Genomic DNA, 27,204 nt, shown 5'->3' with positions numbered 1-27,204 from the left:
AGTAACTTTGAACCTAACACTGGGCAGTAAGTCAAAAACACTCTTAAATACAAACTCCCAAATGGAAGCAAACACCTACTGAAATAACACACGTCTCTAAACACTTTGTGAAAATTACTATTGCCTTCAGATTTCCTATTGCTGTCAAATTTAAACAAGGTTCGAGGGTAGGAAAAGCCTCAGAGTTCTATTTGGAGTCATATATAGGAATTCTCCAAGTTCCTTTTTCTTTCCTTCGTCGGCATAAAAACCTACGCTTTGGAACCTTGGTTTTTAAACTTTTTTAAAACTTAACACCAAATCAGTTAATCAAATTGTTCTTAACATAGTTCAAAACATTTATATTATTCTTATCAAAATGCTTGCTGCGATCCCAACTCCAAAAACATTTTTATTTTTGTTAACATTTTTTTAAAGCATTCAAACCAATCTAGTAACTTTGAACCATTCATCCAGTTTCATTCAGAATTTGGCCAGAGATGATAGACCCCCCTTGTGATCCCTTTGCAGCACAGATTTTAGTCAGTCATGAAGGGCTCAGGCAAACAAGTCTGTTCTGGTTGATTGAACCTCTCTGTTATTTTGTTTTTTTACAGAAATTTTCCTTCCTCTGTGTCCTGGTTTAGTTTTTATTTATTTAAGTATTTATACACCATTTATAGCCTAAGTGGTTTACATTCAGGTACTCAAGCATTTTTACCCTATCTATCCCGGTGGGCTCATACCATATCTAATATACCTGGGGCAATGGGGGATTAAGTGATTTGCTCAGGACTTGCCAAGGAGCAACATGGGATTTGAACCCATAACCTCAGGGTACTGAGGTTGTAGCTCTAACCACTATGCCACACATTCCCCATTGCTATGTTCATGCTTTCTGTTCAAGAGAGTGTGTGTGTGTGTGTGTGTAAGGTTAAAGGAGAATACTGACTAATTTGTTTTCCACCAGATCATAATTTTTTTTCCAGTAATACAGCTGCAATAAATTGGAACTTTTTGCCTCCTTTTCATCCAGCTAGATTAGATTGGAAGTCCTGACAGTTTTTGTCGCCCTACTAGCAGGTGGGGGCAGGGAATCCGAAACTGTGGCCATGATACAAATTCTGCCTTAAGAACATAAGAATTGCCATACTGGGACAGAATGTAGGTCTATGAAGCCCAGTATCCTGTTTCCAACAATAGCCAACCCAAGTTCCAAGTACTTAGCTAGATCCCAAGTAATAAAACAGATTTTTTTTGCCGCTTATCCTAGGAATAAGCAATGGATTTCCCCAAGCCATCTCAATAATAGCTTATGGACTTCTTCTCTTTTAGGAAATTATCCAAGCCTTTTTAAAACCCCGCTAAGCTAACTGATTTTACCACATTCTCTGACAATGAATTCCAGAGTTTAATTACACGTTGTGTGAAGAAATATTTTCTCCAGTGTGTTTTAAATCTGCTTAGTAGCTTCATTGCATGTCACCTAGTCCTAGCATTTTTGGAAAGAGTGAATAAGCGATTCACATTTACCCTTTCCACTCTACTCTTTATTTTATAGACCTCTATCATATCACCTCTGAGCCGTCTCTTCTCCAAGCTGAAGAGTCCTAGCTGCTTTAGCCTTTCCTCATAGGGAAGTTGTATCATCCCTTTGGATTATTTTCATTGCCCTTCTCTGTACCTTTTGTGATATAGCTATATCTTTTTTGAGATACGGCGACCAGAATTGCACACAGTATTCAAGTTGTGGACATTCCATAGAGTGATACAAGAGCATTATAACATTTTCATTTGTATTTTGGGAGACCTAAGAAAGGAGGAATCTACTTTTCAGTCTAAACCAGATCTTTGATGTGGACGCCCTGCTCCAAACTCTAGGGAAAGCCCTTAATTTAAACTTACAGCTAATGGTTCATGGTTGTTACTTAAATTTCACAGTTTCTGTGGGCAATATCTGGTAAGACTGGGCAATTTAACCATTATTTACTTGCTGCCTCTGGGAATCTGCGCATTCTGCTGCTGCTTCAGTGCTTGCAGTGTTACATGCATGACTCTTTATCATGACTGACCTTGGCAGCCTGAAAAGACCATAAAGTTTGTCATTAACAAAAGTCTTAAGGACATTTTCATGCCATAGGAGAGACAGAGCTGCAGTTCTTTGCAGGTGTCTCTCATTTTGAACGTGCCTCTACAAAAGTCCCGATTCTCCCAGCTCGAATCTACCAGATATTAGTCCTTTAATGAAAGACCAGGCAGAAAGGCAGGCAGAAAGGCAGAAAGGCAGAAAGACCAGGCAGAAAGTTCAAGTTGATGTCTATTTGAGGTTATTTTATAAGTGCCTTTTTCAGCACAGACTATCCATTCAGCTGCTGACTATGCCCCCCTCCACAATAAGCTTTGATTCTGCTGTATACCAATGGTGCTGAAGCCGAGTGATTTTGCTTGATGCTATCTGTATAGGGCTTTTGAATGTTGGCGGCTTGAAGGATTTACTGGCTGCTAGCACACTCCTTTTGAAAATTGGCTAGATTATGGAGAATGATAACCAACTATTTGTTACCGCTTCAGCTGAAGCTGGCTTACAGGGAAATGCAGTTTTCATATGTGATAGAAAGTAAGTTGTCTGAACTTGAATTATTTCTGATTCTTTGGGAAAGGATTAATAATTGCTTGACGACATCAGTGAGAGAGCAAGGAAAAATAAGTTAAAAAGTAACACTATCAGGTTGATTAATTTTCTAAAATTACAGTTGGTCATCTTTGGCTTTACTATATAAAGGACTATGTGTTAGAAATATAGAAAATCTCAGAGGGCTCTCTTCCACCTGTTAAAACCTTTCATGGTCCTAAGGACAGAGCTAGAAGTTTGGGACAAGAGATCCCAAACTACATCCCATGAGTTGGATGCAGCTTGTGAAACTGTCTTCCTGATCCACCATATTTTTCTTACCCGTGGCTGATTCCATGGATGACCCACAGAGGAAAATTTTGCTTTTATGGGGATTTTTTTCTTTCATACATTGCAGTAGCAAAGACAGTAATGTAGGTGGATTTTCCAGGCTTCACCTGATGAAGAAGGCAACATTAATATGGCACTTCAACAAACTCTGAGAGGACCTGACCTCTTATCGTCCTGCTCAGCAAACTCCAACTGAGACTCCCCCTGCCCACTGGCCCTCTCTCAGTGGGCCAGTCAGGTATTCAGGCTATCCACAATGAATATGCATGAGTTAGATTTGCATGCACTGCCTGCTTGGTGTGCATATGGTATGCATATTCATTGTGGCTAGCCTGAATATCTGACTGGTTAGGTATACCCTTGTGGGACTGGGTTGAGAAGCACTACTGAATGTCCTCTTAGTCTGAGGAAACCTGGCTTAAAAGGTTAAAGCACAGAGAACACTGCTGGTCATTGTTGAAGATAATTCACAGTTTGATCTTGACCTAAGTCACCTGTTTAGTTGAGTTGGATTTTCAAGTTTGATACGGCTTTCAATTTGAAGTCTTGGTTTTGTCACCAAGAAAATAATATTTTATCCTTGAGGATTCAGCTGTTCCCTGGTGTTTCTAGACCTATGCAACCCCAGAGGAACACTGTATGTTGTGTTTGTGTGGAAAGAATTACAGGTGAGTTTCTCACTCTAGTTCCTTGCCAAATATAGGATAGGCTATAAGGCATCTGATTACTCATTTTTTTCACCCAGATCAGTAGTCTGGCTGTTTCAGATATTTCTTCTGTTCCATCAGTATAGTTTTTGCTTTTTCTTACATTCTTATGCTGTTAATTTATCTCTTTCTGCTTTAGGATTTATAGTCATAATAACCCCTTCTTTTACTAACGCATAACATGGTTTTAGCACTGGCAGCGGCGATAACTGCTCTGACGCTCATAGAATTCCTATGAGCATCGGAGCAGTTTTCACCATTGCCGGTGCTAAAACCCATTCTATGTGTTAGTAAAAGAGGGAGTAAGTTAACAAATATTTATATTTCTTGTCTTCCTTTTTTATATTGAGTCATTATATACTTCCATTGTTTTCCTTTGTGGATATCTGAAATTTTTAATATTTTTCTGCAAATAATTTTTTTAAAATTTTCTTTTATTTGTAAAAATCTGAATGTATAGGACAGATCAGAAGAATAGATTTTGTGAGAATGAGCAAAGACAATTATAAGCACTTTTCTTGGATATGTCTCTAGTGATACTGTATTTTGACTGTTTTGGAATCACAAAATTTATAATAACCAGGGGCCTAGAGCCCTAGTTTTTTAATCTGGTACCAGGATCCTATCTAACAGTTGATTTACTCAAGCACTTGTATGCTTTGGCTTGCTTTTTGTCACTTGTGGAAAGGAAGAATGCTTACAATGGTACATATTTTCATAGGTTTTATATTGAAATCATTTAATGTGGTTTGTTTTAATTTGCAGTGTTCCAGTACCTGTGGTAAGTCTAGAAAAAATCCCTAACTTGATGAAGGCAGATGGTGCCAATGTTAAAATGAATTCTACATCCACTTCCACTGCCAATTCCACGACAGCCTCTTTGTCTGGAACATCCGTTTCATCTCTAGTCAAATCGGGTTTGGTATCTAAGCCTGTGCCTCCTTCACCAGAGAAGATTTTGAATGGGAAAGGAATTACAGCTGCATCCCTAGACAAGAAGCACCAAAATGGCACTAAGAGCAGTCACAAGCCTTACAAAAGGCTTTCAGGTGAGCCATGAGGGTCAAGTTTTTGGCTTCTTGGCCATGTCATTTTCAACTTCTTAAAAGAAGAGGAGAATGGTATTACAAGATACCTGTGATATACTTCATATAAATCTTAACCAAAATCACAGTTTACTTTCTTCTATAAAATAATGAAATAATATGTAACAGTTTTCAGTGGTTAAGATTTACATGTCATATTCAAGCTTTATTGTTAGTACTCGGAGAGGAGCAAGAGATGTGATAGAAACATTTAAATGAGTAAACTTAATTTAAAAAAAAAAATACAAGACACTGTTCTTTCCCAGAGGAGGGGGGATTCATTTTAAGGACAAATTATCATAGAACATTGGCGGAGGAAGACTCCAAATAAAGTGCGAAGAAATCTTTATTGAGAGGGTGGTGGATTCCTGGAATGGCCTACCGTTGGAAGTGGTAGCATGAGAATAGTTAGATACAGAGGGATGGGGGAATGGGGATACTATGTAGTGTTAGGTATACGAACTGTTATGTTCATCTCCTTAGAATGGTAGAGGAGATCACAGACCAGCTCACACAGATCAGTAGTATAACTGCTCTTAAACTCCCAAGAAGAGATACCCAGAAAGGAAGAATTATTGAAGCAGTAATAAGAATTTAAAGGATAAACTTTCAAGAGCAGTATTCATAACCCAGTAGGGTCTATTAAAGACAATGTAATTCAATAATAGTTTTGTAAAGTAATACTAGCTCAGGAAGAATAATTTTGTAACAGATTACTAACTCTTTAAATAAGTTAGACCTGTTTTTTAAAGGGAGTGTGCACAATCCCTTTGAAACTCCCCCCCCCCCCAACAGTACCTGTGTGCACAGATTTACCAGCTGATTTTTTTGTCACACAAATTTGACCAGTCAATATTGGGCACAGATCCCAAGTCAGTGCCCAAAATAATTAGTTAATGAGCTCTAATGATTTAATTATTGGAGCTAACAGAAACTTAATTAGCACTGATCTGTCTACGCACTATTCTGTAACAATAGGTGCTTAAATTGCTTTGCATTCTGCTCAAAAGGGGGTGTGGCCATGGGAGGGGCACAGGCGAGTCTGGGCTGTTCACAAAAGATAAGAACGTAAGAGTTGACGTACTGAGACAGTCAGAAGGTCCATCAAGTATCCTGTTTTCCAGCAGTGGCCAATCTTGGTGACAAATACTTGGCAAGATCCCAAAAGATTAAAACAGATTTTAACGTGCGCAGTGTTACAGAATAGTGTGGATCCATGCCCAGTTTGCATGCCAGAATTTACACCAGGTTTTAGCGGCACACCGACAAGTGCGTGCACAATTGCGGCCCGTCAATTGCGCCGCATGAAATGCGCACACCAGTCTGAATCTGTAAAGGGTTCCCATAATCATCATAAAACCTTACCCTAACACTAGATACCAAGTGAATCTTTTAAGTGTAGTGGGGGGGGATCCCCCTGGTTCTCCACCCCCCTAAACGGTTAACGCGCCTTTGTAAAAGCGGAGGAAAGTGTATCCGAATAGTCAACTGCTGAGTGATCGACATCTTTTCCTCACAATTCTCTTATTTGGATTGCTGATCTCGTAGAGGCCTTTCGGGCTTTCTCCTAAAGTTAGGTGCAACCATTTACACCTGTTGTATGGCAAGTGAAAAGGTTCATGTATAAATGCAGTAGAGGTGCACAAAAGTGTCAGGAGTCTATAAAGCACACCCCATATAGTCTGAATGCCCATGACTCGCCCATACCAGACCCACATCAACACACCCTTTTCAGATATGCGCTATAAGTTACGTGCTAAATTTTCATAACAGGTGCCAGTTAGTGGTTGTTAACACCAGTCATTGGTACTTAGCGCCAGTTAGGGCACAGTTAAGTTACATGCATATTCGATGCTGTTCTTTAACTGTGCACGCAGTTTATATGAGCATAACAGTATACAATATACATTGGCATATCTTTATGCCTGTACATCCTTCCCCTAGTATAAATATCTCTATTTGTTTCATTGTGGAGATAGGCTCGCATGGGCTGTCCAGTCTGCCCAATAAGGTGGCCGGAGTTGAATCTGGCACACTGCACAGGTTCCACTGGTAATACTTAATCTCTGTCTCTCCCTGCCAGTTTTGGGGTACAGGATGTAGAAGTCTTTCTGGTATCAGTCCTACTTCCCAACGACTGGAGGAATGTTTTAAGGGCAAAGAAAGTAAGGGTTGAGTGTTTAGAGAATGACCCGGGGACAAATTTTTTGCTGTTAATTTCCTGTCCCGTCCCCATGAGTTTTGCCCCTATCCCTGTCCCATTCCTGTAAGTTCTGCCTTAACCTCACAAGCCTCAAACACTTATGATTTTAAAGTGTTTGAGGCTTGTGCAGATAACATAAGAATATAAGCAGTGCCTCTGCTGTGTCAGACCAGAGGTCCATCATGCCCAGCAGTCCGTTCACGCGGTGGCCCATCAGGTCCAGGACCTGTATAGTAATACTCTGTCTATACCCTTCTATCCCCTTTTCCTTCAGGAAATCATCCAATCCCTTCTTGAATCCCAATACCGTACTGTCATATCACAGAGGACAGAGGTTTAGGTTAGTTTAGAGCTTGTAGGAACGGGGCAGGAAAAGAACTCACAGGGACGGGAAAATGAGTTCCTGCGGGGACGTGGAAAAATTTGTCCCCGTGTCGTTCTCTAGTTGAGTGTATTCTAAAATGCATACATAAGTACCAGTTCCTACAGCGTATATGGGCACAAAATTACACCCGCCTTATGCATGAGCTTTTACGGAGGCAACTTGGTAACGGCACATAGGTACATGCATTGCCTTCATAAAATAGGGATAGCCCTGCAACAAATGATCCTTTTTAAGTGATTTGAGGTAAAGCGTTATCTTTTCAGTTGCAAATGTTCTTCCTGCTGTTCTTCATGGTGTAAGACATTTTGGAGTATGCAGGGTGGGCTTTTTCTTTTGTTTCCAGTATTAACTCTGAGATGGCATTAATTTTGGCAGACTAAAAATCACTTCAAAAACTTGTGAAACACACTGAAATCCTCAGAAAAATAGGCTATAACATGAGTCCAAACACAACCTATATATCAACCCGAGGGTTGAATCTAGAGATCATTGGGATCTCACGTGCTCACAGTTATATGCCAATTGAACAAGTCTAGGCAAATAACTATCATGTGAGCTATCATCGGTCCTTTAAACTCTTGTTGTGTTGTTTGATTCCATTTATTTTAATCTCATTGTGCAATTTGTTATACTAATTTCTTATACTACTACTAGTCTTATAGCCCGTTACATTAACGGGTGCTAGAATATATGTGTGTGTGTCTGTCTGTATTTATTTCTCTCTCTCTCTCCTTAGCCGCTTTCTGTCTTTCTTTTTTTCTGTTCTTCCTTAACGCAGATCTAGGATGGCCTTTAATGTCATCATTAATTCAGTGCACCTATAAATATGCAGTCAAAAAATTTATCCTCTGAATGAATCAACAAATTGTCCGATTTGACTTGCACAGTAACCCAGTGGCAATCTGTTCCTTTCTTGGACATTTCCTCACCCACTTTAATCTGCCAGCCCCGAGTCCCTGTGTAGAACATCACCATAAATCAGCAGCACCATCATCACACAACTCTCTTATCCCAATTAGCCAATCCGAGGCTCGCCCTATACGTCGCTGCAGCCAATCGGAGAACGGGGTAAAAAGCAATTCCCCTCGCGCGTCTCGATTCCTTTGTTTTCGTCTGGACAATGCCAGCCGGAGAACTCCGCCCAGTTAGAGGCGGGGGGAGCACCTGGCGCAGACTGCGGGCCAATCAGATAAAAGACTTCTGAACAGTAGTGAGCCAATCGGAAGAGGGAGGCGGGGCGGAGGGCAGTCGCTAGAGTCGGTGGCCGCTCGTGAGCACTTCTGTTTGAATTCACGGTGATCGCTGCTGTACCCAGGGAAGGGGTGGGGGGGATGATGTCGTCCCTGCTGCGCCCTTTCTCCGTGACCGAGGGACCTTATGAGCTGGCTCGGGCGGGTCCATCTTCTAGGACCTTGGCGGCCGCTGCCCCTGGTGGCGGGGCCAAGCCCACCCACCTTGGGAAAGCCATCCTGGCTGGTAAGGAAAGGGAGCGTCCTCAGTGGGGTTGGTTAGGGGTTCACCCCCCTCCCCCCAATTCCGATCTAGGTCTGGCTGTGCATGAATCAGTAGTTCTGACGTAATAACCGCGCATGCGCACTCTTGCCGGCACATCCCGACAGATCAGGGAACACGCGGTGCGAGTGCGCATGTGCGCTTAGTGTTTTATTATTATAGATGTTTATAGTTGTTCAAATACTTAGCTCAGGTGTAGATTCTTAACCTGACCAGCTGGAAACAGGGCAAAACGACGGAAGATCTCCGTTTCGCTCTCACTAAATGTGATAGAGCTTCATCAAGAACAGTGCAAATTGCCGGCATTGTTTAATTCATCAGCGCTACATAGCCGAAAGACGGACCCTATTTAGGGTAGTCTGAGACGTCAAATTCAGAGACTAAGAAGGCGTCTGACATCACATCCGGAATTATATTACCGGAAATTTTGGCAGACCATGTATTCAGCATCTCATGTGGTGGTAGAATAGTATGTTCAAATAATTTGAACACCAGTCACTTTTAATTTATTTTTTTTTATAGTTCTCTTTACTGTTCTCCCAAGGGAGCTCAGAACAGTTTACATGAATTTATTCAAGTACTCAAGCATTTTTCCCTGGGGCAATGGGGGGGATTAAGCGACTTGGCCAGGGTCACAAGGAGCAGCATGGATTTGAACCCACAACCTCAGGGTGCTGAGTCTGTAGCTTAAACCACTGCACCACATTCTCCCCCTACAAGCTAACCACATTCTCTTGGGATGTGAATTATTCTTTGAATTTTATTCCATGTTAGCATATACTAACATGAAATGGCATTTAACTATTTTGTTTAAGGATATGGTACAACAGAACAGAGATTAATTCATTTGTTCTTTAGTGCAGTGCTTTTTAATGTACACGATACCAGCATGAATAGATGCAAAAGTGATTTTATTTCCTAATCAGGTGTGTCTGTCATAATTTACTGTTGCATTCAAAAAATGTGTGTGGAGTATGATAAAGTTATAAAGTCTTGCCCAATAGATTGCATTTTTTTTTTATTTATTGTGTGTGTATTTTATTCATATTAGCATGCCTTTGCTTTTTTTATCTTTTCATACTTTATATTTTTACAACAAAACAGGCTGGCAATTCAGGACAGAGGGGATTGGAGCTCTTTGCCTATAGATGTGCTCCTTTCACACACATGCACATCACTTCTGGTTCTGTATATCAATGGTGTGGCTGGGGAGGTGAAGTAATTAAATGAAAATACATAAAGAAGAGAGAAGAGTTAAGCCCCAACTCATATTACTTGGGTTAATCGCTTGTTATCCTTGGGGAAGATGGAGCTGGCCGTGGCTAAGCGTCGCCATACCTATGCACTTCAATTTACAACATGGTGTAAATTGGAAAGGCTGTTGGATACTCTGTAGTGGATCTCTCAGACCTGGATACTTTGTTGTCTGCTAGGTGGTAAGGGAGGGTGGAGGGGGGGGGATGTGGAGAATTTTGGGATGGGGAATTTTGGTTTGGCGGAGGGGAAGTGCTGGGGTAGACTGGACGGGGATGGTGAGTTTTGTTTTTGGGTTTTATCTTTTTCTGCTGTCCATGCTGTATTATTTGCATTTGTATTTGCTTTGGATATTGCTTGTTTCTTGTTGTATTGATTGTATATTATATTATCAAAATTTTCAATAAATATTTAAATATGAAAAAAAAAAAGAAGAGAGAAGAGTTATGGGAGGAAAACCTGAAAATAGGAGACTTTAGCAAAATGCAGAAGTCTGAGAGCATTCGTAATCAAGAAGGTGGTCATGAAAGAGAGAGTGAAGAAAGAAGAAAGTAAAAGAAAACAGTGAAGTGTAAGAACTAGAGAGGATGAAAACAAGCATTTAAAAAGGCAGTATTAAGCAGTAATTTACAGAACAAAGGTTGAGAAACTATTTTGAGAATGAAATACAAAATTAGTGCAAATACATAAGAGCCAATGGATATTTTTTTTCTGAAGAGTGTACTTCGTAGCACCATGAATCAACGAAAGGCTTATGAGTGGGTAAAAAGGTTTAAAGAGGGAAGAACAGGTGTATTCAATGAGTCATTCTAGTCGCCCATCAACATCACGCACACAAGAGCACATTGACAGGGCAGATGCCTTGGTTAGAAACGACCAATGGATAACAGTGTCTCAATTGGCTGCAGATTTGGATATCAGTTAGGGATCTGTATTTGCCATAATGCATGATGACTTGGGATACAGGAAAGTCTCGTGGTTAGATTACTACAACTTACTACTCTCAGGTCTTCCACTCAGCCATCTTCCATCCAGAATTCGGCTGCACTATTCATATTCCGTGAGAGCCACTATACTCACATTATCCCTCTCCTAGAGTCACTTCATTGGCTTCCCATCCGTTTCCGAATACAGTTCAAGCTCCTCTTGACGATCTACAGAAGCATTCACTCAGCTGCGCCTCACTATCTCTCTTCACTTAACTCCCCCATGTCCCCTCCCTATGCTCAGCTGGTGGATCTCTCCTGTCTGTGCCCTTCTCCTCTGCCAACTCCAAACTCCGTCCTTTCTATCTTACAGCACCGTATGCCTGGAACAAACTGCTCAAATCCCTAAGTTGGGCTCCGTTTCTGGCAGTTTTCAAGTCCACCTTTTTGAGACTGCTTTCAACTCCTAGCTCGTCTCACCTTGGGTTCTGCTTCTCCAACCCTATATGTCATGCCTGTCTGTCCAAGTTAGATTGTAAGCTCTTCTGAGCAGGGACCATCTATTAAATGTCAAAATGTACAGCACTATGTTAGCCTTTCAGTGTTATATAAGTGATAGTAGTAGTAGATGGATTCCCAAACAGCTTACTGATCTGCGCAAGCAGCAGCGTATGGAGGTTGCGACCCAATTCCTGAGACGTTATAAAGAAGATCCGAGTATTCTGGAGAGAATTGTCGCCGGCGATGAGACATGGGTGCATCACTGTGACCTGGAGAGCAAAAGAAAAAGCATGATGAAGTAAAGGAAGCGGTGCTCACCTGGCTTCGGGAGCAGCCGAAAAACTTCTTTTCTGCAGGAATGCAGAAACTAGTTGAACGATGCAACAAATGCGTCATCTTGCATGGGGATCATATGGAAAAGTGATATGTTCGATTGCTCAGTTACTTCTATTAAAACCGTTAAAACGTATTTTGCCTTTACTTTTTGATTTACCCTCGTAATTTCAGGGGGTTCTGTTTCCACTGTTGCACTTCACAGCACTGGTGTGGTAGGATTGCCTCCCTGATTTCGGCATTTAGATAATTCTATTTCTCATTATTAACCACTGAACCCAGCCACCTGGGATCTCCATTAAGGGGTATGGCTAGAGCATTCCATAACTAGTCACAGGATTACATTTAGGTTTAAAACAATGCACAGTACCAGAAGGTATCGAGTTTTGAAAGAACATGACAGATTTATGTTGGTATTATTTTTTTATCCCAGGACAAGCAGGCATGATATTCTCACATGTGGGTGACGTCATCTACGGAGCCCCGGCGCGGACAGCTTTTCAAGCAAACTTGCTAGAAGTTTCAAGTTTGCACACTGCACCACGCATGTGCGTGCCTTCTGCCCACTAGAGGGCGCATCCCACCTCGTGGTCCTCAGTTCAAATTTTTCCGCGGAGCAAGAAAGCCCTGTGGATCTGAGCTCCAGTGTTTTTTGCCTTCTAGCTGCCGCGTTTAGTTTGTTTATTGATCGGATTAATCGCGGTGCTGCTTTATTTTTCGTCCGTTTTACAAAAAAAAAAAAAAAAAAAAAATAATAATAATTGTTTTTCGTTGGGCTCCGGGGGCTCCCGGAAGCCTGAGCCGGGGAACGTCGGTCGTTCCCGGCCTTCTTCTTTTTCTCGTCGATGTCCCGTCCTGTTACGGGATTCAAGAAATGCAGCCGGTGTGAGAGACTACTCTCCATCACCGACCCTCACCGGTGGTGCATTGTCTGTCTTGGGCCCGAACATCCAACAGCCTCGTGCGATCGCTGTGCTACCTTCCAGAACAGGGCCCTCCGTCGCCGTAAGGCCAGAATGGCGGAATTGTTCGCCGTCGACGCGCCGCCCAAGGCCTCGACGTCGGCCTCGGCTTCGGCCCCGGCCTTGACCTCGGCCTCGGCGTCCTCGGGGGCCTCGGCGTCGCCTCGGCCCTCATCTTCGAAGCCGTCGTCATCGAAGCCAACTTCGGGTAAGTCCTCTGTTCCATCCCCTTCAGCAAAGAAGCCATCCTCGAGTCAGGCCAAAGCGGGTGGGTCGACCCCGACCCCGCATCGGACCTCGACTCCGCACACCCCGAGGGAATACTCGAGACCGAGGTCGCCCTCCAGGGAGTGTGCCCCGGACTCGGAACTCCCCACCTTCGTGGGGATTCCGGCCTTCCAGGATCTCCTTCGAGCCTTGATCTCATCGGAGCTGTCGGGAGCCCTGGAAGTGCTGCAGCGTGCTGCGGGCCCGGCGGCGTCGACCTCGGCCGGGGCGCCCCCGGCCTCGGAGGCCCCGGTCTCGGCTCCCTCGACCTCGGGAGCCCCGGCCTCGGCGACCTCGGTCTCGGGTATTGCGGCCCCGTCCACCTCGGCCTCGGCCCCGCCCCGGACCTCGACCTCGGGGGAGCCTCCTGAGCGCAGTGTCCGCCCAAAAGAAAAGTTCCGCAGAGTGCGCCGACTTTCCTCCTCGGCTTCGGGATCTTCCCCGGACGCCTCGCCCTCGAGGCGACCTCGGACGAGGCGCCGATCGAGGAAGCCTAAGCGACCCCGAGGCTCGCCTCGGCGCGATCGTTCCTCGTCGTTCGGGGGCGAGGCGCTGCAGGTGTCGGAGTTGCGCCTCGATAATCCGAGGCTCCTCCGCTCACCCCGGGGAAAGTCTTCCCGTGCCGCCTCGCCGAGGAAACGGGAGAGGACCCCACGGACCCCGGGATCCTCCCCCAGGGACTCCCCTAGGAGGATGATCTCACCCTCCCCCTCGAGGGCCGTGGAGAGAGGATCCTGGGATTCAGGATCGGTTAGGAATCCTCAGTATTCCCATGAGGCCTCCCCCCGCTCCTCGGCGGGACGGTCGAGAACCCCGTCCCCCCAGGCTAGGCCGTCCTCCTTCTCATCTTTTGTCCAGGACATGGCCCAAGCCCTGGGGATTGACCTGATGGTAGGTTCCAAATATTCCAAGGAATTTCTAGAGGAACAGGACCTTCCCACTCCCCCTAGAGAGGTACCTAGACTCCCTCTCAACAGTGTCCTCCTGCAGACCTGGCTGAAGAACTTGTCGAGCCCTCTTACAGGCACGTCTGTCCCGTCAAAAATGGAATCAAAGTATAGGACGATTCCCCCGAAAGGGTTTGATAAGGCGCAGCTCTCCCACCAGTCCCTCCTGGTGGAATCTGCCCTTAAAAAATCACAGCCCTCACGGGTTTCTGCGGCGGTTCCACCCGGCAGGGAGGGGCGGACCCTGGACAAGTTTGGCCGTCGCCTCTATTCAAACACTCTGATGGCCACCAGAGTTCTAAATTACTCCTTCACCTTTTCCTCCTACTTGCGTGGGATGGTGAAGGACCTTCCTCAATATCGGAACTCGTTACCGGACTCCCAAAGAGCAGGATTCGATAAGTTTATGTCCAACCTGTCTCAATTGCGGTTGTACCTATTCCATTCAGTGTACGACACCTTTGAGCTGGTTTCGAGGGTGTCGGCCCTCGCAGTGGCCATGCGCCGCTTGGCCTGGCTTCGCACCCTCGACATGGACCCAAACCTGCAGGAACGTCTTGCAGACCTGCCCTGTGTGGGGTCCGAGTTATTTGACGAGTCTTTGGAGGCGGCGACCAAGCGGTTGTCGGAACAGGAACGCTCTTTAGCATCCCTGGTCCGCCCCAAACCTAGGCCCCCGCCGCAGAAACCTTTCCGGCCTCCGCCGCGCCGGTACCCCCAGAAGTCGACCCCGTCTTTCTCAAGACCGCCTCCGAGACGTCCGTCTCAACGAGGCAGAGGGGGACAAACCCAAGCCCCGGCGCAGGGCCCTTCTAAGCCCGCGCCTTCCTTTTGACGGGCTGAGCGGACGGGGCGGGTTCCCCTCCGCACCTTCACCAGAACCCCTTCCCATCGGGGGGCGTCTTCGGTCCTTCCGGAAGGCATGGACCGCGATTACCTCAGACGCTTGGGTGCTCCGGATCGTCTCCGAAGGCTACTCGCTCAATTTTGTGTCCTCGCCACCGGACAGTCCCCCAAATTTAGCCTTGTGCAACCGGTCGCAACTACCGACCCTTCTGACCGAAGCCAAAGCTCTCCTGAAGCTTCGGGCGGTCGAGCCGGTCCCCAAGGACCAGTGGGGGACGGGATTTTACTCCCGTTACTTTTTGGTCCCAAAAAAGACCGGGGACATGCGCCCCATACTCGACCTCAGGAAGCTCAACAAATGCCTGGCCAGGGAGAAATTTCGAATGCTATCTCTCCCGGTCTTGTATCCTCTTTTGGAGGAAGGGGACTGGATGTGCTCCCTCGACTTGAAGGAAGCATATACCCATGTCCCGGTGCACCCCACCTGCCGAAAATTCTTACGATTCCAGGTGGGAGACCTACACCTCCAGTACAGAGTCCTGCCCTTCGGCCTGGCCGCGTCCCCACGAGTATTCACGAAGTGCATGGTAGTAGTGGCGGCAGCCCTGAGGTCTCGCGGGCTCCATGTGTTCCCTTACCTGGACGACTGGCTCATCAAAGCCCCGACCAGGGAGGAGGTTATCTCAGCGACCCGACAGTCTATTGCCTTCCTGCAAACCCTCGGATTCGAGATAAACTTTCCAAAGTCTCAGTTGAGGCCGGCTCAGTCTCTTCAATTCATAGGTGCGGTGCTGGACACGGTGCGCCTGCGCTCCTACCTTCCGACCCAACGGTTGGAAGTCTTGGTACGGATGAGCCGCCAGGTCTCTCAACTACCAAGGGTGTCGGCCAAGCGCATGATGATGCTGCTCGGCCATATGGCCTCGACGGTACACGTCACGCCATTTGCGAGGCTGCATCTGAGGATCCCTCAGTATACACTCGCATCACAATGGCGCCAGGAGTGCGATCCGGAGTCGCGCCTCATTTCGGTGACTCCGCTTTTGCGGAAATCGCTAAGTTGGTGGACAGACTCTTCAAATCTGTCCACGGGACTAATGTTTCGCACTCCCCCATTTCGCAAGGTTCTGACCACGGACTCCTCGGACTACGCGTGGGGAGCCCACCTCGACGGTCTTCGCACACAGGGCCTGTGGTCGGCAGAGGACCGTCGCTGTCACATCAACGTGCTAGAGCTTCGGGCCATCTTCCTAGCACTTCGAGCCTTCGTTCACGTAGTACAGGACCAGGTGGTCCTCGTCCGCACGGACAACCAAGTAGCAATGTACTATGTGAACAAACAGGGGGGAACGGGGTCGTGGCCCCTCTGCTCCGAGGCCCTTCGCCTCTGGGAGTGGGCGGCCTCCCGGAACATCTTCCTCCGGGCGGTCTACATCCAGGGGGAACTGAATTGTCTGGCGGACAAACTCAGTCGACTCCTGCAACCCCACGAGTGGACTCTACACTCAGCAGTTCTGCACGAGGTCTTCGCTCGCTGGGGAACGCCACAGGTAGATCTGTTCGCCTCTCCGGAGACACACAAACTACCACTGTATTGCTCTCGGATGTACTCGCGGGATCGTCTGGAGGCGGATGCCTTCCTTCTCGATTGGGACGGGAAGTTCCTCTATGCATTCCCTCCTTTCCCTCTGATCATGCGAACGTTGGTACATCTCAGATCGTCCACGGCCACGATGATTCTCATAGCTCCTCGGTGGCCGCGTCAGAACTGGTTCTCCCTACTGCTCCAACTCAGCGCCAGGGAACCCCTTCTTCTGCCTGTCTGTCCTTCTCTGCTATCTCAGAATCAAGGATCCATGTTACATCCCAATCTGCAGTCATTGCACCTGACAGCTTGGTTTCTTGTTCCCTGACCCCTCCGGACCTGTCTCAATCAGTGAGGGAAGTGCTGGAAGCCTCCCGCAAGATCTCGACGAGGCTTTGCTATTCGCAGAAATGGACCAGGTTTTCCACCTGGTGCTCATCTTTCCTCCTGGACCCGGTATCGGCCCCGGTACCCTCGGTTCTGGACTACTTATTCCATTTGTCGCGCTCTGGCCTGAAAACCACTTCGGTGCGTGTCCATCTTAGTGCGATTTCCGCCTTCCACCAACACCTGGATGGACGCCCTCTGTCTCTCCATCCCTTGGTGACACGCTTCATGAAAGGATTACTCAGGGTTTGTCCCCCGCTCAAACCTCCCCCAGTCGTATGGAATTTGAATGTGGTTTTAGCTCAACTGATGAAACCACCCTTTGAGCCACTCAACAAGTCCCTCTTGAAATTTCTGACTTGGAAGGTGGTGTTTCTGATTGCCCTCACCTCCGCTAGGCGGATTGGGGAACTACAAGCCTTGGTTGCGGACCCACCCTTCACCGTATTCCATCATGACAAGGTGGTCCTCCGCACCCATCCTAAGTTCGTCCCGAAGGTTGTTTCTGATTTCCACCTCAATCAGTCCATTGTCCTTCCTGTGTTCTTCCCTAAGCCCCACTCCCATCCTGGCGAGACGGCGCTTCACACGCTTGACTGTAAGAGGGCGTTGGCATTTTACCTTCAACGCACCAAGTCCCATCGGAAGGTCCCGCAATTATTCTTGTCCTTCGATCCCAATCGATTAGGGCACCCAGTTTCCAAGCGCACTCTGTCTAACGGGTTGGCGGCGTGCATTTCCCTTTGCTATACTCAGGCTGGCCTTCCTCCCCCGGGTCGAGTCACGGGGCACAAGGTCCGAGCAATGGCAGCTTCGATAGCCTTCCTCCGTTCCACCCCGATGGAAGACATATGTAAGGCTGCCACTTGGTCTTCGGTTCATACATTCACCTCTCACTACTGTCTGGACACTCTGTCCAGGAATGACGGCCGGTTTGGCCAGTCAGTTTTACAAAATCTGTTTTCTTAAATTTGCCATCCTCCCACCTGCCCTTTTTGGTTTGGCTTGGAGGTCACCCACATGTGAGAATATCATGCCTGCTTGTCCTGGGATAAAGCACAGTTACTTACCGTAACAGGTGTTATCCAGGGACAGCAGGCATATATTCTCACAACCCGCCCACCTCCCCGGGGATGGCTTCTAAGCTAGTTATGGAACTGAGGACCACGAGGTGGGATGCGCCCTCTAGTGGGCAGAAGGCACGCACATGCGTGGTGCAGTGTGCAAACTTGAAACTTCTAGCAAGTTTGCTTGAAAAGCTGTCCGCGCCGGGGCTCCGTAGATGACGTCACCCACATGTGAGAATATATGCCTGCTGTCCCTGGATAACACCTGTTACGGTAAGTAACTGTGCTTTTTCTTGCCCTAGTGACATGACACCACGCAGCAGGGCCCAGTAATGAAAAGATTCGTAGGAAAGGATTTACTCTGTAGGAAGGAAAAAAAAAAAAAAGATAACTTTCAGCAGATTTCTGAAGATTGCGCTCACCTAATTCACTAAGTATTGAGGGCAACTGTTGTTTCTTAACAGTTTATTCTCCCTCTGACAGAACTGAGGTCAGGGCACTGTTTTAGAAACATCTTAACCAAGAACCTGACTTTGAGAGTGGGAGTTTTCAGAATTGGGCCGCTGCCAGCGAGGCTGATCCTTTGTTTTGCTTTCTGGAGTGGCATGTTTTCCTCAGCTGATGAGGTCTAAAGTATGCACCCTCCCTGTAGAGGCACGTGCAGCTACATTTTGTTGTTCTAACTGTGACCATAGTTTTCAGTTGCTTCTGTGCAGCTCTTTTCACTTTTCTGGCTGTTTCTGCAGTGTTTGCCCAAGGCCAAAGCAGAAATCTAATTTCAGACAAGTTTCAGTTTCATCTAATTTTGTAAGAGATGCGGTAAGAGCTTCTGATAAAATGTAAATAACAAACCAAAAACAAAACAAAACCGGAAGACGACAACTGATCACAATAACAAACGATCCAAAAATATTTAAAACCACAAGAAAAAGAAGCGGTATAAATTAGCTGCAGGGTAAAAAATTAACACACTCATACCCACCTTTGCCCCGATGATCAAAATAAACAATAATGATTAAAGTGAAAAAGATGTTTGCAAACCAATTTTTATGCTCATATGTTTTGAGACAATGTCAAAAACCATCATCAGTGGAACAGACAAACTGTCTTGATGGTTATAATCATTGCGCATTGTAAAAAAACACGCACACACACACACACACACATATATATATGTGTGTGCGTGTGTGTGTTTTTATGAAGATATATATATCTTCATAAAAGAAAATGTTTGCATTTTTGGACACTAAGGTTCATAATAAAAAAAAAAAAAAAAGTCTAAAAAGTGTCCTAAATGGCTACTTGGACGATCAAAAAGCCTGATCGTCCAAGTACCCATAACCAAAACTGGTTTTTAGACATATCTAAAACCAGCTTAGGCCTTTCCCCTGTCACTAAATGCACAGAGAGAAGCTTGTTTAGAGGAGGGGAAAAGGCGGGCGGTGGGCGGGAGGTGAGCCGACCTACATCTAGGCGTGCAGCAGGTATAACCAAAACCTTAGGCAGGTCTAAGTGCTGAAAAAGGGGCCGCTGAGCTGATCGTGACTGCTGCGATCAGCTCAGCAGCCCCAGCAACCTGCCTACCCCCTACAGCAATGATCGCAGCAGGAGAGATGCCTCATCTCCCCTACCGCGATGCCATCACTCCTCTACCCTAACTGCTGCGACCCACGGTAGGAGAGATGCCCTATCTCTCCTGCCGCAGGATGCGGCAGTTCGGGTAGAGGAGTGATGGCATCATGGTAGGGGAGATGAGGCATCTCTCCTGCCGCGATATATCACCCCCCCACACCCGTCCGTCCGGCCAACATTTTACAGGTATGGGGGGGTGGGATTGGGGGGAGTCATGGGGTCAGCGGGGGGTTGCGGGGGGGGGGGTTGTGTCGTGGGCAGGAGGGCCTGGGATTCCTCATGCCCGTATTGTAGTGGGGGGTGGGGGGTCCGCCTGGGCAGGAGGGGTTGGACTCCCTCCTGCCCAATCGTTTAGGGGGGTGGGGGACGAGAGGCCAGGAGGGCTTGGGCTCCCTCCTGGCCTGATTGTAATCGGGGAGTGCTGCGGTAGCCTGGGGCAAGAGGGCTCCCTCTTGCCCTGATGTCGTGGGGAGAGGGGGGGTGGATTCTGTAACCGGTGTTGTTTTTGACAGACACCGGTTACAGAATCCAGCTTTTAGGTGAAGGACTGGCTCCTCCTTCACCTAAAAGCCCTTGTGTTGGACGTTTGGGGCTTAGGAGTTTTTTTTGGTTCATTACGGGGTATAAGTGTAGACGTCGTGGGGGTATAAGTGTAGACGTAATGGTGGTCTGGGCGTTTAAACAGCTGAATGTAGAGGCAGGCCATTATCAAGAAAAACCTCCTTTTGGACTTTTTTTTTTTATTATGGACATTCTCCCTGCTTCTACTTTCAACGTTTAATGCCTTAGGCCAAAAAGGGACTTAGACCGTTTTTTTAAATTATGCCCCTCTAATAGTTTATAGTTTATTTATTTATAGCCCATCTTTATCAAGATGGGTCACAAAAGTACACACATATTAGTCATTATAAGCATCCATAAATAACAAACAATTATAAGAGCCTCCTCAGAAGCACATCATTTAGCTCCAAGATAAAAATATAAATGCTCAACACTCATATTTCATTTTACAAAAAAGATATTGTTTCAATAATTTCTTTAAAGTATTCAGATCTCCCTGTTGTCTAATGTAAAGCGGAATATTGTTCCAAGTATCAGGGTCAACACAAGAAAATGAACCGACTCTAGTTGTATGTAATCTCATTTGCTTTAAAGTAGGAACATTCAAATCTCCAGAATCAACTGAACGTAAACTTTGAGACAGTGTATATAAGGAAATGCGATCAATCAAGTATTTTGGTGGCATTCCATGTACGCATAAATATGTTAACAATAACAATTTGTACTGTATCCTGAATTCTATTTTTAACCAATACAGTTTAACATAGAATTCAGATACATGATCGTATTTTCCAATTCCAAAAAAACCCTCAAATTATCACGTTTTGGGTTATTTGTAAAGCATGAATCGCGGTTGCGTAACTCCTAACAATACCAGGTTGCAATAATCCAAACTAGACAAGACAATTGTTTGGAGAACATATTTAAAATTGTACTCGGGATAAATATGATCTGAGATTACTCAATAATCTCAATTTAAAATAGATCTTCTTTACCATTGTATGTCTGTGGGACTGAAATTATAGGTGTGAATCCAATATCACTCCTAAATATCAGACTTCAGGTGAGAAATGGATAGTTCCCAAAACTTGAACGGAATGTGGAATGTTCGTTACTACATTCCTTGACTAAAACATTACCTTTGTCTCTGAAACATTTAAAATTAAGTTGTTATCTATCCACTTTTTTATCTCAAAGATCACCTTTCTCAGTTTCCCAATAGACTTGTTAGCGATTCACCAACTGGCTTCACGTGTTTCCATCTTATCACTATGGAGAAAAACATAAAATAATTTTAAAATTTTTGTATTTATCAGAAAGTATATTAGAATTCTGTTTGTTTTACTGCTTTCTAAACTGATAATGAAACAGAGGTTTTGCCATTTGTATGCACTAATGCAAAATGCTTGTTAAAATTTTATTTATTAAAGTAAATGTGTGATGGGAGCAAATACACCCTGAAAATTAGGCAAAAAGACCAAATGGAGCAAAACATTTTGTCTCCTGTGTACATTCTTAGTAGCCAATTTGGTCCTGAATAAATAAAGCCAAGCTTCTAAACAGTTCTAGGTCTCTGTAGTTCTAGTTGGTAGGGCATTAAAGATCTGTATAGGTTCTCAACAGAAGGCCAAGAGGAACTGTCTTCGGCTCATGGCACATTTAGTCATGTCTGAAAGATCAAACCTAGTTTGATGGAAAAAAAAGAATACTCCTGCATTGTGCGTGATACCAAGATAGACCTAAAATGTTAAAGGATAAAGGGTTGGATATTTTTTTTTTCATCGAAGATACTATGTTCTTAGTTTTCTTGCATGCCAGACAAATCCTTTATGTTTTATATTTCTGATGCCATGTTTTTCTTTTCCTTAATAGAAAGAGAATTTGACCCAAATAAGCACTGCGGTGTACTGGATCCCGAGACAAAGAAACCATGCACAAGGTCACTCACCTGCAAGGTATTTTATGAATGTGCGGAATATCGGTCACTTCTTTGCCAATAGTTTAAACTGATCAAAATCATACATTTTTTCTGTGTGGTGTGTGTATCATCTCTTCTTTCTATCTTACCCCTGTTACTGTATGGATTTCTTTTTCCCCATAAGTGCCTTCTTTCTCTCTTAAGCTATTCTCTCCTCCCCCTAAAAAAAATTGCACCTATGCTTTGAAGCAGCCTCTGGTGGCCAAAGGAACAGGCTGTAGCTCTTTCCATTGCAGGACCTTGACAAGTTGCTTTGTGGTAGTGTGATGGCTGTGGTTGAGTGTGTGTTTTATATATGATGATGACAGTAAGGTTTTCAGGATATCTGCAACAACTAAGAGTTAGAGAGATCTGCAGATCTCTTTCATGCATATTCATTGAGGATATCCTGAAAGCCTACTGGCTGGGTGTGTCCTGAGGAACAGATTGAGAAGCCCTGCACTAGGGACACACAACATAAAAGGTAAGCTGCTTATCGTTTGTCATTTGTGTTTTCACAGTTGCTAATGCATTGCCATGTTGCGTTGAAATAGTGGTGCGCAGAGGGGAAAGGAGGAAAGCATTAAGGCCCTGATTCTATAAAAGACGCCTACAGTTAGGTGCCTAGATTGGCTCGCTTAGCCGATCTAGGTACCTAACTTAATTTTTTAAATTGGCTTACTTGACTCTGATAATTTAAAACTACATTAAAAACCAATTAAAGAACGATTTTAAAAAAATTACCTAGTAGGTGCCTACCAGAGTTTGGGTGTGGATTTAGTTAGGTACCGATATATTAGGCCAAGAAAACCCTGGCTTAATATACCCGCACCCAAGTCGATTTTAGGTGTCAATAGGCAGTAGGTGCTTCTTTTCTAGGCACCTACTGAGTTAGTCACTGTTTGTAGAATCTGGCCCTATGTGATATATGCCCTTGCCTTTACTAGGCCTATGAAAGAGAAATTAGCATAATTCAGAATTATTTGTACACTTCCAAAAATGTTTTACTTCTCTTTTACAGACTCATTCACTAAGTCATCGGCGAGCAGTTCCGGGCCGCAAAAAAACATTTGACACCCTTTTAGCTGAACATAAAGCGCGATCCAGGGAAAAAGAGGTTACAAAGGACAAAGAACATCCTCAGTCTATGAGAGAAATGCATCAGAGCCAACCCGCACCAGCACAAGAGTTATCAGGATTTTCAGTGAATTCTGGTCAGGATTCCAAAGGAACCTCTCCTGCAAAGTCTAGGCTGCCAAATTCTGGTCTTCCTAGGTGAGTATTTATTTATTTCAAAAATGTATAGACTGCACTATCCCACAGTTCTGGGCAGTTTCCATAGTTAAAACATAAACCAAATACATAAAACTCAGGTTGACAAATCAAACACATATGCCAGTTAATCTACCATAAATCAAATTACAAGGGGTCAATAGCAGGGGTGCAAATCACATACAATTCATATATCCCAATGCCAAATGAAGTCAAAAGCACTTTTTCTTAATAAATAGAACCGAAGACCTCGGCAGTGACTCATTTCACATGAAGTATATCACTCCGTGGCTCACTGAATTCATCATCTGTCTTATCTCAATAATAAATTCTTCTATTTTCAAAAATTCATTCATAACACTGATCAACAAAAAAATTTTTTTTTTGCTACTGAGAACTTAAGAAGTTTTCTTAGTTAATTTAATGATGCTGATTTCAGAACTGTAATTGAAATTCAGCTAGCACTTCAGGTTTCTGAGATACACGTTACTGATTTTTTAGGCAGTTTGTCATATCGGCACAATATTGCAAGTATTAACTATGTCTCACCAAACTTGTGTTAAGGAGTTTGCTCTGAAAACAAACACGAAGACAATAAGGAAACGTGTTACAGCATATATTTATGCCTCTCTTAACTCACACAAAAGTGATGTCAGCAGTTCAGAAATGTTTGAGACACTTGCTTTTACGCTTGTACTGTACATTTGTCTCTCTTTGCAAGAACCAACAAATAGTCTCTCATCATACTGGGATCGAACTGTCCCTGGTATCTGCTTTTCATCAGCTTGATATCTTGATGAAATCTTTCCCCATGGTCATCGCTGACATCACCAAGATTGGGTGGGCAGAAGTCGAGGTGAGAATGTAAGAAATGCATTTTAAGTGACATTCTGGCACCCATTAGCTGATATGCTGTCAGTATGTTCTCCACAAGCTCAGCATAATTATCTGATCTGTGATTACCAGTAAAATTCTGAACAACCAGCACGAATACTTCCCATGCTGCTGATTCAGCTGGGTTCAGCTTCTGTTTGAATGCATCATCAAGGATCAATTCACGGATTTGGGATCCAACAAAAACACCTTCTTTGATTTTGGCTTCACTTTTCTCGAAACCAAACGTACTTCTTAGGTGCTGATTGTGCAGTAAATTGTCTGCAGACATAACAGAAATTATCAGGATGGTTAACACAACCTCGTCTGTTCATAATTATAATATCTTAGACAAAAACAAACAAAATATAAAAATTCACAGGTAGAAAAAGCAGCACAATCACTTTTTAGTATAAACTTTCAAATTATTGATATATGTGATCGATGAGCTGTCCTAAAATGCAATATTGTGTTACAGAAACAGTAAAATACTGATGCTTCACGGTATTGACGAAAATGATATAAACACAAACTAACGCACAACTTAAAAACAGGATGTGATAGACGAAAACTGTTTTCAGATTTAGAGTCTTTGTATAGAGAGACCTTAACTATGTATCAACCCTATGAAAGTAAACAAATAGATAGAGGGAAGATAACCTATTGAGTGTAAAGGATAATCAAATCATCAAACCTTCGTCATTCAAAATAGAATTACCGTATTTTCACTCATATACCGCGCACCCATGTAAAACGCGCACACGGGTATAGTGCGCGGGGAACACAAATTTATGTAAATAAATTTTTATATACCGCACACACCCGTATACCGCGCATGCTGCCCCGACTCTCCCGTCGCCGCCCGACTTTCCATTCGCCCGCCCTGACTCTCCTCTCCCCCTTGAAGTCCTGTCCCCACCCTGAAAGCCTGATGCCTCCCCTGACGTCCGATTCACCCCCCCCCCACCCCGCAGGACCGCTCGCACCCCCACCCCGAAGGACCGCTCGCACCCCCACAGCCTCCCCACCCCCCCCATCATGGAGAAGCTCCTACCGTTGTCCTGCTGCTTCCTCTGCCGGTGGTCCCAGCCCTTCTGTGAGCCCTGCGTCTGCTGCTTCCTCTTCCGACGGTCCCGCCCTTTCTCTGACATCAGAGAAAGGGCGGACCCGCTGGAAGAGGAAGCAGCGCAGGCGCAGGGCTCACAGAAGGGCCAGGTCCGCCGGAAGAGGAAGCAGCAGACGCAGGGCTCACAGAGGGGCTGGGACCGCCGGCAGAGGAAGCAGCAGGACAACGGTAGGAGCTTCTCCATGATGGGGGGGAGGGGGGGAGAGGCTGTGGGGGTGCGAGCGGTCCTGCAGGGTGAATCGGACATCGGGGGGGGGGGGGGGGACTATGTAAAAAAAAAAGTTGTAAAACGCGCATGGTTATGCACGGTTTGTAAAATCGTGTATAACGCGTGCGTTATATGCGTGAAAATACGGTAAAAGCCACTATAGCTTATAATTTAAATAGTCTAGATCAAAATATAAATATTCAAAATGTAATAAAAATTGAGTTATAATCCTAATTGAGTGTTTGAATGTTTAAAGAAAACCGTGGTGGACATATCATAAATTATACAGACTTCAGGAGCAGGTACCGGACTGGAGGAGAGCTGTGGGGTGATCCGTTGCTGATCCCGGACTCCAACAGCGGCGGCTTCCTTTCCTGTTCGGTGGCACAGTCAGGCATCTACAGAGACGGACCCCTGACGTCACTGGGTCCGTCTCCAACATCGTTAAAAGCAGCCGCTGCTGCGGTTGCGGCCGCAGCCGCGCGGCCGCAGGGCGTGGCCGAAGGGAGCCACGTGGAGTCCAGGAGCCGATAGTGGGCAACTTTTATTTGGGGCACATAGACCCAGCTCGGATCCTGCTCCCTACTATTGGATCTAAGATGTTTATCCCATGTCTGCTGTAGTGAGGACGTCGTTGAAGTCTTTCTTTTCTAAATAATGCCGAAAAGACGAGGAAGGAATACCGGAGGAGCCTCCCGGCGACCCTTAACCCCAGTGGTTACTATTGATGATTTTCTCCGACGCCTACAATGGGAACAAGAAGGGTCGGGTCCTAGCTCATTGGGGACACCGCCGGAGAGTAGTGCGGTGGGTTCCCCTGAGCATGATATCACTCTCAGCCCCGACGTTAGGACGCCACCCCTTCAACCAACGCCGCAAGCTGCCAGCTCCCCACGGGACCAGAATCCACCTGAGGAGGTGGTTTTTTCTTTGTCCACAGAGGCAAGTATGGAGGGCTCGCCGAATATGACAACGCAGAGTGGAATGATCTCTCTGCAAGGACTTGCGACCGGGACAGCAGAGGTTGGGGGAATACAAGACGTCACTGAGGTAAAGCTAATTTCAGATCATTTAGATACTACACCATTACAACTTTTCTCACCTACAAAACCTCCTACAGTCACACTCGAAGCATTATGGGACTTGGTAGTGAATTTGGGGAATTCCTTAAATCCTCAAATAAAAAGTTTGGATAAAGAATTAAAAGAACAAAAGGAAGAAATAAAAGTTTTAAAGCAGGACATGTTACAATTTAAAACAGAGACACAAAATACAAATAAGGAGCTAATGTTATTGAAACAAAATCAAGATATGCTGGTTAAAGATAATATATTACTCAGGAAGAAGTTGGAAGTGCAGGAGAATAATGGTCGAATAAATAATTTGAGATTTATAAATTTTCCAAAGATCCTGTCAACTTCTCCTAGAGAAATGGTGAAAAGATATTTTATGGAAATTTTGGAAATTCCTGAAAACTCCTTACCTCCTCTTACAAGAGTGTATTACCTACCTGCTAAGACCCAATTCAAAGAAGAACAAAAAATTGAGGAACCCCGCGAGAGGTCATTGGACATTTCGGTAATACTGGAACAATCAGATAGAGAACTGGCTTTTCCAGCTACTCTCTTGTTGTCCGTTGCTTTGGCTCCAGACAAGGACCGGATATT

The 27,204-nt window shown here is 45.0% G+C and overlaps 1 protein-coding gene across 8 annotated transcripts in view; it reads left to right on the top strand.

Annotated features, from left to right (window-relative positions):
* The window catches only part of ATXN7L1 (ataxin 7 like 1), a 299,444-nt gene that overhangs the window by 226,595 nt on the left and 45,645 nt on the right, over positions 1-27,204 (top strand). For all 8 annotated transcript variants that reach the window (XM_033958415.1, XM_033958416.1, XM_033958417.1 and 5 more), the window contains 3 exons: positions 4,414-4,697; positions 21,974-22,056; positions 23,080-23,333. In XM_033958415.1, the coding sequence (XP_033814306.1) occupies positions 4,414-4,697; positions 21,974-22,056; positions 23,080-23,333 (621 nt within the window). The remainder of the gene's footprint in view (positions 1-4,413; positions 4,698-21,973; positions 22,057-23,079; positions 23,334-27,204) is intronic.

Source organism: Geotrypetes seraphini, chromosome 9 (genome assembly GCF_902459505.1).
Source record: "Geotrypetes seraphini chromosome 9, aGeoSer1.1, whole genome shotgun sequence".
Classification (NCBI taxonomy): domain Eukaryota; kingdom Metazoa; phylum Chordata; class Amphibia; order Gymnophiona; family Dermophiidae; genus Geotrypetes; species Geotrypetes seraphini.
The sequence above is the reverse complement of the archived record's forward strand: the minus strand, read 5'-3'. Positions and strand labels throughout refer to the sequence as shown.